Source organism: Suncus etruscus, chromosome 19 (assembly GCF_024139225.1).
Source record: "Suncus etruscus isolate mSunEtr1 chromosome 19, mSunEtr1.pri.cur, whole genome shotgun sequence".
In the NCBI taxonomy this organism is placed as follows: Eukaryota; Metazoa; Chordata; class Mammalia; order Eulipotyphla; family Soricidae; genus Suncus; species Suncus etruscus.
The window spans coordinates 280144-291218 of record NC_064866.1 but is presented as its reverse complement, the minus strand read 5'-3'; the positions used below and the strand labels follow the sequence as shown (position 1 = coordinate 291218).

Sequence of the window (11075 nt, the reverse complement as noted above, 5' to 3'; positions counted from 1 at the left end):
ATGGGGGCCGCCGTGTTCTTCGGCTGCACCTTCGTGGCCTTCGGGCCGGCCTTCGCGCTCTTCCTCATCACCGTGGCCGGGGACCCGCTGCGCGTCATCATCCTGGTGGCGGGGTGAGTGGGGCCCCGGAAAGGGGAGTGGGGGCCCCTCACCTCGCCGGCCTCGTCGCGGCCCCGCCCGTCTGTCTGTCCCTCTGTCCTGCCATCTGTCCATCTGTCTGTCCATTTGTCCAGCCACCTGTCCATCTGTCTGTCTGTCTGTCTGTCTGTCCATCTGTCTGTCCTTCAGTACATGTTTCCACCTGTCCGTCTGTCCATTCGTCTGTTTGTCCATCTGCCTGCCTGCCTGCCCATCTATCCACCCATCTGTCCATCTGTCTGTTTGTCCATCCATCCATCTATCCATCTGTCTGTCCATCTGTCCATCCATCTGTCCGTCTATTTGTTCATTCATCTGTCTGTCCATCCGTCTATCCATCTTTCTGTCTGACTGTTCATCCTTCTGTCCATCTTTGTTCATCTGTCTGTCTGACTGTTCCTCCTTCTGTCCATCTGTCTGTCCATTCATCTGTGTTTGTCCATCCATCTGTCCATATTATCTGTCTGGCCATCTGTTTTATCTGCCTAGCCATCTGTCTATTCATCCATCTGTCCATCCATTTGTCCATCCACCTGTCTATCCATTTGTCTGTCTGTCTATCTGTCCATCCATCCGTCCACCTGTTTATCCATTTGTCTGTCCAGCTGTCTGTTTGTCCAGCTGTCTGTTTCTCCATCTGTCTGTCCGTCTGTTTGTCTATCCATCCATCTATCCATCCATCTGTCCATCCCTCCCTGTCTCCCTGTCTGTCTCTCTCTGTCTTCAGGGCCTTTTTCTGGCTGGTGTCCCTCCTGCTGGCCTCCGTGGTCTGGTTCATCTTGGTGCACGTCACGGACCGCTCCGACGCCCGGCTCCAGTATGGCCTCCTGATCTTCGGCGCCGCGGTGTCCGTCCTCCTGCAGGAGGTGTTCCGCTTCGCCTACTACAAGCTGCTCAAGTAAGGAAGGAGTGGGACAGGGCGGTGGAGGGCCAGGGACTGGCTGCGCCCCACCTCGGGTGGGTGTGGAGCAGGGTGGTAGTGGGGGGGCGGAAGGGATGAGACCCCCTTTACTTTACCTTCTCTCATCCCACGCCCCAACCAGGAAGGCAGATGAGGGCTTAGCGTCGCTGAGTGAGGACGGACGGTCACCCATCTCCATCCGGCAGATGGCTTATGGTGAGTGAAGGAGAGCCAAAGGAGGGCTGGATACCCGGGGAAGGCTCCGAGTAGCCTGCTCTGAGGGCCTTCTCCATTTTCCTTTTCACCTGCCTCTGGAGACTGATCTGGGGCAGCAGGCATGGGGTCTGCCGCGGGAAGATAGATGGCATCAGGCCACTGTTGTATGTGCCAATCAATGACCGGACTCTCCCTCCTTTCTTCTCTCCCTCCAGTTTCTGGTCTTTCCTTCGGCATCATCAGTGGTGTCTTCTCTGTTATCAATATTTTGGCTGATGCACTTGGTCCAGGTGTGGTTGGCATCCACGGAGACTCGCCCTACTACTTCCTCACTTCCGGTAAGGGCCTTGCCTGGCAGCCTCCTGCCCTGTCCATCCCATCTTTGCTTCTCATATTAGTTCATCCTTGCTCTCCTGTCCTTCCTTCCTTCCTTCCTTCCTTCCTTCCTTCCTTCCTTCCTTCCTTCCTTCCTTCCTTCCTTCCTTCCTTCCTCCTTCCTTCCTTCCTTCCTTCCTTCCTTCCTTCCTTCCTTCCTTCCTTCCTTCCTTCCTTCCTTCCTTCCTTCCTTCCTTCCTTCCTTCCTTCCTTCCTTCCTTCCTTCCTTCCTTCCTTCCTTCCTTCCTTCCTTCCTTCCTTCCTCTCCCTCCTTCCTTCCTTCCTTCCTTCCTTCCTTCCTTCCTTCCTTCCTTCCTTCCTTCCTTCCTTCCTTCCTTCCTTCCTCCCTCCCTCCCTCCCTCCCTCCCTTCCTCCCTCCCTCCCTCCCTCCCTCCCTTCCTTTCTTCTTTCCTCCCTTCCTTTCTCCCACCCTCCCTCCCTTCCCATCCCTGCTTCCCTTATCGGTTCATCTGTGTCCTCCTGGGCCTTCCTGCCTTCCTTCCTTTCTACACCTGGCAATGCTTTGGGGTCGTTTCTGACTCTCAACAGGAGTCGCTCCTGATTGTGCCTAGGGACTAGATAGGACGCCACCGATCGAGCCTGGTTGGGTCAGCTACGTGCAAGGCCAGCACCCTATTCGCTGCACTATGGCTCTTGATCCTGGGACATTTCTTTGCCTCAGAGTCTTAGGAAATTGGGAGGAGATGAAGGGTGGAGACTGCCCTTGTTTTCCTTCCTGCAACCCCATTTTGTGGTGCCTCCCAAGTGGTACTCAGGGGTCCTGGTGGTTCTGTGTGAGGGGCTGGGCTGGGCTTTTCCAGTAACTGAGTGCTCACTCCTCTACCCCACTGCAGCCTTCCTCACTGCAGCTGTCATTCTGCTCCATACCTTCTGGGGAGTCGTGTTCTTCGATGCCTGTGAGAGGGGACGATACTGGGCTCTGGGCCTAGTGGTTGCGAGCCATCTACTGACCTCAGGACTGGTGAGTGGGGGGCTGTGCTATGTGTGTGGATTTGGGCTATACTGGCAATCCTCGGGGTTTACTCCAGCTCTGCATTCGGTGATCACTCCTGGTGGGTATGGGGACCTTAGGGAGCTGGGGATTGAACCTGGATTGGCTTTGTGGAAGGCAAGCACCCTAATTGTGGAACTATACAATTTATATCCCCTAAAGTTTACCTTGGGAAGAGGGAGGTGAGTCATTCACAAGCTGCACAAGCTACTCTGGGAATGCTTCTGGGGAACAGGTGGTTGGAATTGCTGAACTATAAGGTGTGACCAGAGGTAGCTGGTGTGGAAAAGTCCCTCTGTCACTGGATACTCTTCAGGGAAGTGCTGGGAGCTAAGACTGAGCTGCTAAAAGCACCGAGGGGCTGGAGTGTGGCAGGTAGGGTGCTTGCCTTTCATGTGGGTGAACCATATAGTTCCTCATGCCTGCTGGGTATAATTCCTGAGCGCAGAGCCAGTAATACACCCCGAGTACCACCATGTGTCGCCCCCAAACAAAACAACAGCACAGAACGAACAGGAGCGTCACCTCTTTCCAACTCTGCCCTCTCCACAGACGTTCCTGAATCCCTGGTACGAGGCCAGCCTGGTGCCCATCTATGCGGTCACTGTCTCCATGGGGCTCTGGGCTTTTGTCACGGCAGGTGGCTCCCTCCGAAGTATTCAGCGCAGCCTCTCGTGTAAGGACTGACCTGGACTGATGGCTTACAAGCTCCCACCTGCTGCCCACTACCCATGGCCGCGCCCAGCCCTCCCGCTCCATTGCCCACTCCGTTCCATCTCCTCCTCGGCTCCCGCCCCATCAGGGTCTGCTTTGTCCACCAATGACCGTTAGTCTTTTGACTTTCCCAGGAGCACGCTGGGCTTCAGCCAGCCCATGGCTGGTGGGTTGAACTCTGCACTTATCCCCGACACCCGGGGACCCCCCTCCAGGATCCCCGTGCGTCAGTGCCCTGCGTCTGCCCTGCCCTAGACTCACCCCACTTCCCCTCTGCAGGCCGCCGGCAGGAAGACAGTCGGGTGATGGTGTACTCTGCCCTTCGCATCCCCCCTGAGGACTGAAGGGGCCTGGGAGGGGGGACCCCTGGGCCTGGGGGGCCCCGGTGATCTCCTCGCCCCGTATTCCTCCATCTCCATTCTGGACAGTGTGGGTGACTGAGCCAGACCTGAACTTAGCCGTGGCTGGGGGAAGTAGAGTCACAGGCTGTGGGTATAGACTGCACACCCTCTCCTCAGGCCTATGGAGAACAGTTTTTGGTATGATGAGGACCCCAAACACCTCGTTCCTTCTTAAGGCAGGAAGTAGAGACTTCCTGGTGATTCTCTTGGACCCTCATATTGGACCCTCCTGGCTGGGGATTCGCTCCCCTGCCCCTGAGCCCAGGCCGGGGGCAGAGGAAGTGCATGTTGGTAACTGGTATTACTGGAACTCACCTTCTCACCTCCTTAGCCACCAGCCCCCACTTGTCCAGGGTGAAGGGGGTGTGGCGGGGAGCTCCAGGTCCCCTGATGTGGTGGGGACTGAGGACAGAGTTTTTCTAGTTTTTAAATGGGGTGTGTATGGGTGGGCAGGTTTTCTATGAACTGTATTATTTCTGCCGAGGATGGCATGCTCCATCCTTTTAATCAAAGTGATTGTGATTTTTGACTAATAAAAAAGGACTTTATAGTTGTGGGGGAACTTAGCTATTCAGGGACGGGGGTGCTTGCCTGCTATGGGGACTCCCTGTCCTTCAGGGCTCGTCCAATGAACTCCCACCCTAACCCACAGCAAGGGCAGAAATCAAGGGCTGGTTGTTCCCCCCCCCCCTTCAGAAATTAGTGAACTAAGTATTTTCCAGAAGCCCCCTTCCCAACTGGGCTATTTATGTATGTTTTCGTCTTCCCTTTCCTGTGACAACCTCCCCCCAACGGTTAAGGATCTCCTACTCTCAAGAGCTCCAAAGGACAGAGGTGGGGTAGGAAACTTTAATTCCCAATTACGTTGAGCCAAAAAATGTAAGCCCCAAGCAGCCACCACTCATCCTGGGGAAGGAAGGTCTTGCATTCGCATCCAGCCAGGAGAGCGACACGATGAGGCTTGAGAAAGTGGGGTGCACACCCAAGTTCTGCATTTAGACCTGGTTTGCTCTCTGCTTGGGCGGCTCAGGATTCATCATGCGCTTCCTTTAATGAGCCGCTTTTCACAGGAGCCGTCTAGAGGAGGGGTTGCCCGCCTGATTGCGCCACACTGCTTCATGCCCACTCCCCATCTCAGACTCTCTCTGCAGGGTGAGGGACAGGAGTCATGAGCGTGTGAGAGGGAGGCTCTAGTTCAGTGCTTCGCGCTGAAGGGCGGACCACAGTCTTCCCACGTCCCCGCCTCTTCTTCCTGGAGAGGGTAACGTTTGGGGACACTGGTCAGCGGTGGGAAGGATAATCTTTTATCCTCTCATATGTTTTTATTGGAAGGCCAATTCTGTTTTGTTTTGTTTTGTTTTGGGGCCACTCCCGTTTGACGCTCAGGGGTCCCTCTTGGCTATGTGCTCAGAAATTGCTCCTGGCTTGGGGAGATCGTATGGGATCCCGGGGGATCGAACTGCGGTCTGTCCTAGGCTAGCGCGTGCAAGGCAGCCGCCTTACCTCTAGCATCACCACTCTGGCCCTGGAAGGCCAATTCTGGCAGTGTTCAGAATTATTCCTGGCTCTGTACTCAGGAATTACTCTTGACAGTGCTTGGACATTATGGGATGCCAAGAATTGAATCTGGATTAGCTGCATGCAAGGCATGCACTTTACCTGCTGTATTATCACTCCAGCCCTGAGAACCCTTTTCGACAGAAACAATTATATCAATTGAAAGGAGGATCTCACCGAATCTTTCTAGCAATGAAATAGGCAACCAGGAGCAGGCAGAGACATCCGATTAAGATTCCGACGACTAGACTTATCATCTCACCTAGAATGAAGATGGAACGTGTCAGCCTCATAGTAGCAAAAATCTTTAGCCTTTCCCTCTTGGAGAGGTGCCCCCAGCCCTGTACCTGGCTTGTACTGCCTCACCTGTGGTGTATAGTGGCTCTGCTGGAAGGGAAGAGAACTCGGTCAGTGTGCCTTCTCACCCTCCCAGCACTGCATCATCAGCTCTCTGATGATGCTGCGGGTCCCCATCAAGTCTTAGGTACCTCTTCCCAGTTAGTCTTTCCCTGCCAGGGGTTCCCCAGTTCCTGCTGCTTCCCCACCTCCTTTCCCATGCCCTGTTGGGTTACCTTGGATGAATGAAGTAAATATCAGTCGCTTGTTGAGAGGCCGGGGGACACGGTAATTCTGCGCCAGGGGCTCCAGGGGCTCTGAATCAGTGGCAAACAATGTTTCTTGAAGCTTTTCCAACTGAGGAGCAGAAACCCAGGACAGCATTATGGAGCCTAGGAGAGGCTGTCTGACTGGTCTGGACTGCAGCCCCCCTCTATGTCAGCCGTGCCCACCTGAGCCCTAGAGATGTGAGCCCTGTCCCTGAATACGGTCCAGACCACACTCTGGTAGCAGGGCGGCGTGGTCAGCGAGCCATTGTAGCGGAAGAACTGCCACAGCTGCGAGGGGAGAAGCTCTCTCACATTGAAGGGGTGTACAAAGGTCTTCTGATCTGGGGGAGAAGAGAGGAGGACTCCCCATCTCCACAGGATGAAGGCCCCGGGAAGGGAGCCCCTACCTGCTTCAACCCTGGTCTCCCACTAGTTCGGGCCAGTTCCCTGACATCTGTGTTCCTGGTCCTTGGCATGACTGGGGACTCACCTTTCAGCCTGACTTCTTGCAGGTAACTCAGGATGTGTTCGTAAGCAGGGTTTGGAACGTCATCGCCTACCTGGAAAGGGGAACAAGCCACTGGCCTTAACGTACTGGGGAGAGGTGCAGGTGCAGCAGCAGGCCCAGGGCACTACTGCCAGCATGGCAGGGAATGGTGGTGGTGGTGGTGAGTGGGGAGAGCAGTGCCAGTGCACAGAGGAAGTGAAGAAAAGGAGGGGCTCAAGCCACTGACCTCGATCAGAATGCCCAGGACAGCCAGGCCCTGTGGCTTGTTTGCAGCCTCACCCAGGCTGCTATAGGAGTCGGCGTCATAGTGGACGATGTGCAGCTGAGGGAGACCCAGAGAGTCCTGATAAATTCACTGCAGTTTCTCCAAGTTTTTTCAAAAAAGACTGCCTCTGATCTTAACCCCCATGCTGCCTCTTTCAATCTTGATCTGTCCTAAAGGGCAGTCCCGATCTTCTAGTTCGACTCTTATTTCGAGTACCTTCCTTACATTTTTTTGTTTTGGGGTCACACCTGGCAGTGCTCAGTGGGTACTCCTGGTTCTAAGCTCAGAAGTCGCTCCTGGCAGGCTTGGGGAACATATGGGATTCGAACCGGGGTCCATCCTGTGTTGACTGAGTGCAAGGCAAACACCCTACCGCTGTGCTATTGCTCCGGCCCCACCTTTCTTACTCTTATTTCCAGCCTCTTCCTTTGCCCATCCCCACACCCCAGTCGCTGTCCTCCAAGCTTTCGCCTCCCAACCCCCCGCACCTCTGCAGCTGTGGCTTCGCCATCCACATGGTGCTCTGAGCCCCTCAGGGTTCCTTTCTGACCCCAGTGCAGATGGAGCTGAGCAGCAACATATTTCTGTGTGAATCCCTCCAAATACAGGGTTGGGGGAAGAGAGAGCTGGACTGTAAAGACAAGAGAAGCGAGTGGGGTTGTGGGTTAGTCCCCCAAGCTGCTCCCTCTGAATCTGTGGTCAGTCTTTCCTGTCTTCCTCCAGCATTGAGCACCCACTCTTCTAGCGTGTTCCTTTTTCTCAGCGAAGCTCAGCCAGCACACGGCTGCCATCATGGGATGGTACCTGTCTAAGGAACCATTCCTATTCCCTTCCAGTTCTCAGACCTAGCTAGTGAGGGTGCAGAGGTCTGGAGGAAGCTGCTGGCCCCTGTGTCCACGGAGCCCCGTCCTACCAGTGTGGCCATTATTCCACAGCTCCCATGGCCCTGTTGTTCCCAGCTGCTCGTAACCGCGGGGCTGCACCACAGGCAGGTCCGGCTCAAAGGTCACAGAGTCCGACCGGATGTCGACAGGCGACTGGGCATCACCCCCACACTCGGGGAAAGATTCTGGCCAGTGGCCTTGGCCGTGTGGACCTGTAGGGGTCACCAGCTATGTTGGTATTGCTCCTCTGCTGAGGGAACGCTGGCCAAGACCTCCCATTGTATTGTTGACTTAGAGGGGGTGGGGTACACTTCCCTCCCCCGACGGTGCAGGGCTGGGGGAGCAGGACAACTCCAGGCTCTTCTGCTAACTAGGGCCATCTTCCACTCACCCTTAGTTGGAGGGCCACGAAGCTGAGGGGGATAGGGACCCTGCGTGGAGGGAGCTTCCCTCGAGAGTAGCTGACCACGGTTAATCCCTGGCACCGATTAGGGTCCCCTGAGCCCCATTAGGAGCCATTCTTGGGAGCAGAGTCAAGGGTAGGTCCTGAGCACTGCTGGGTATGGCCCCCAAACCAAAACCTAACAAACAATGACCCCAAGGGTCAGATCTCTGGGCCACTACCCAGCGGCCTTGGTCAATGGCTGTGCTGACTGCACTCTTGGCCCAGGGCTGGGTCCCTGCGAGGCTTCTCAGTCACAAGTTCTGAGGAATCTGGTTCCACTCCCCCAGGGCCACAAACTCTCCAGCCAGGAGGAATGACCTCACCTCTGACCGCCAGCCCGGCGGTTGCAGAAGCTGGTGAAGGTGGTGTGGAGTGGATTAGGGCAGAGGAGGCTGGAGAGCGGCTAACCTGGGTCACCCCACCTAACACTCAGTGGGAGGAGGACCCCACATCCAAACCTCCCTTGTGGTGACCAGGAACAGGGCGCCTTCCTGGAGTGAAGGGGTGCAGGGAGGCCCTGGGCTCTGCTTACCCTCATAAGTCCAATGCAGACCTGAAAGGCAAAGTTCCAGAGTCACAGCGGGTGGGGGAAGAGGCGTGGGGCGGGCCTCACTGCAGGCCCCTTTCTCTCGCTCTCCCTCCTCCCACTTCTCTCTCCCCTGAAACTGGACACCTCGGTGGAAAGGTCGGGGGGCCTATTTAGAAGCAGGCTGGGCTGCTTGCTAGGGAAGGGGGAGGAGAATAGAACCCAGAGAGACACTAAAATTAACCTGGGTACTTGTGTGCGGCCCTGCACTTGCTGCAGCCAAGGCCAAGTGAGTCTAACCCTGAGAACCCGAGCGCAGGGATGGTAGGGCTGGAGGAGAAAGAAAAAAAGAGAGCCGAAAGAGATTTGTGTTGGGGGCCACACAGGTGCCTCTAAGAGAAGAGACTTGGCTGCATTGCCCAGGCCAGGGCAGAAGCCACGAATGCCTGTTTCCATCCTGTCCTTCCAAGTCTGGTGCTCTGGCCACTAGCTCTTCCCAGTCTGGCCACTATTCCCCTGCGACAGACAGCAGGAGGCTCAAGGCGGTGGGTGGCCCTGCAGCCTCTAATAGAGCGGATGAAAGTGGAGCTTTGTGTGTTGAAAGGAGGGCTGCCAGCTGGGTCACATGCTAGCCGCCCGTGCTGCTGGGCCCCAAGCCACACTGCTTTGAGGGCTAAAGGGAGGCAGCCTGCCAGCAAGTTTCTCTAAGTGAAGCACCCCCGAACCCGTTCCTTGTGTCCCCTCTCTCCTTCTTGGTTACTCCAAGGCGTAAGCCACTCTGCAGTTCATTCTTGTTCCATTCTGCAGAATGCTTGAGTATAGATAATTCAACCAAGCAGCCGGGAACAGAGTTGGGCACCCCCCAGACACCCCAACAACTGGGCCTGTCTCCCACCAAACCTTCCACATGTACCCTGATATCAAGACACTCCCATTCTCACCCTCTTTCTGAGCCTCTCCACATCTCTCCAATCACCACTCTGAGGAAGACCAGAAATCCCCAGAGGGAAGTGAGGGGCTTTGGGACCTCTGCTACTCTGGTTGCTCCCTACTCATCTGGTGGGAGCCTGGATGTCTTTTGTGGTGCTGTGCTTCAGGGGATTCAGCTAGGCAGAGGTTTGGGGGTCACTGCTGAGTTTGAGGTGGGGTTTAGGGCCTGAGTTAGGAAGTGGAGGACGACCCCCTCAGGCCTAAGAGCTCTCTGATTGGAAGAGTTATCAGGGTGCCCAGGATAAGGCCATGGGTACATCCTGAGCCAACATTAGGGTATCCCTTCTGTGACCCCTTCCACCCTTTACCAACTCCCCCCATTCCCATGCAGAGATGCTGTAGAGGAAGCTAAGGGTTGCCATAGCCTGCTCCAGTCCAATCCTACCTGTGCAACCCCAGGCTTCTTTTCAAGCCCACCATCCACAGCCAACTTACATGGCCAGCGTGGCCACGGCCTAGAACACAGACACATGCAGAGATGCAGACGAAGGTGCCTACCTCCATGGGCAGCCAGGATCCAGAGTCCCTCCAGCAAAAGGGTGAGAGCCAGCATGGTGTCTGGAGTCCCGTCCAGGTAGGTGGGTTTGGGGGACCAGCAGACCAGAGACCAGAAGACCTGGGCCGGGGGCACGGAGAGCCCTAGAAGGAGTCTGCCTGGCGTGGAGTGTTTTTATTGCCTTTTCTCCCGCTGTCTCTTTGTTGCTGCAGGCTTCTCTGGGACTCGGCTCTGAGTTGCAGGGCCCTGGGACCCAGACCTTCAGCCTCTCCCCAAGTCCATACCCCGGTCTTCAAGGGAAGGCCAGGACTCCACCACCGATACCTCCTGCTTTTAAGGTGGCTCTGGACAGGCGTGCCTGGGGCGGGAGGGGGGGGGGGACCGCCGGGGCGCAGGCGAACAGCTCCTTAAATAGCCGATTAGGCATGCAGGATGCCCAGCTGGGAGCCAAGCGAGTCGTCCAGGGGCCCTGGCCCGGGCTCAGCTGCCCAGCTGGGCCGGACCAAGCGCTGCTTCCCCGCAGTCACACCTCTGGGCCTGTGGGCTGGCCCCGGAGAGGGCTTCAGGGTCCGGCCTGGCCTCGGCAGGGGGACCCTAACCCCAGCCTCTCGCGCTCCATCTGGGCGGCAGTGTGGGGCAAGAGCCAGGCCCGCCCCAGAGGGACAGGACAGGGGTGCAGGGTGCAGGTGGAGGAGGCGGCGGGCCAGCCCCGCAGGTCTGACCCCAGAGACCAGAGGTCCTGGGCCCTGGGCCGGGAGCAGCCCGGGTCCCAGTTCCCACTCACTCCTCCCCTTCCACCTCTTCCACCACCAGGAGGCCGGTCCATGCGCTGCGTGGCCGGGACGGGTGGGGGGTATTCTTCGCGGCATGAAAGCCCATTTGTGTGTCCGGCGGGGGAGGAGCCCATCGGCACCAAGGAGAGACGGTCCGGCCGGCAGCCCGGCACCTCCTCCCCGGGGAGCGAGATCTAGGGCGCCTTTTGTCCCTGGGGAGAACAGGGCCTGGGCCCAGGGGCAGGTCGGGGGCCCAGGATGGGCAGGAG

At 56.8% G+C, this 11075-nt stretch overlaps 2 protein-coding genes across 2 annotated transcripts; one reads left to right on the top strand and one right to left on the bottom strand.

Annotated features, from left to right (window-relative positions):
- Positions 1-4319, top strand: APH1A (aph-1 homolog A, gamma-secretase subunit). Its single transcript, XM_049765946.1, has 7 exons — positions 1-113; positions 866-1036; positions 1182-1255; positions 1471-1593; positions 2485-2612; positions 3195-3318; positions 3636-4319. Exons 1-7 carry the CDS (start codon positions 1-3, stop codon positions 3698-3700), a joined length of 798 nt encoding a protein of 265 aa, XP_049621903.1. The 3' UTR covers positions 3701-4319.
- A 271-nt stretch (positions 4320-4590) lies between these two features.
- On the bottom strand, positions 4591-10691 carry CA14 (carbonic anhydrase 14). Its single transcript, XM_049765980.1, has 11 exons — positions 10036-10691; positions 8554-8574; positions 7606-7788; positions 7181-7323; positions 6654-6749; positions 6410-6479; positions 6103-6260; positions 5887-6007; positions 5681-5701; positions 5492-5576; positions 4591-5009 (listed from the first exon to the last, which is right to left on the bottom strand). The coding sequence occupies exons 1-11, from the start codon at positions 10088-10090 to the stop codon at positions 4892-4894; spliced, it is 1071 nt and encodes a 356-aa protein (XP_049621937.1). The 5' UTR covers positions 10091-10691; the 3' UTR covers positions 4591-4891.
- Between the last annotated feature and the right edge of the window lie 384 nt (positions 10692-11075).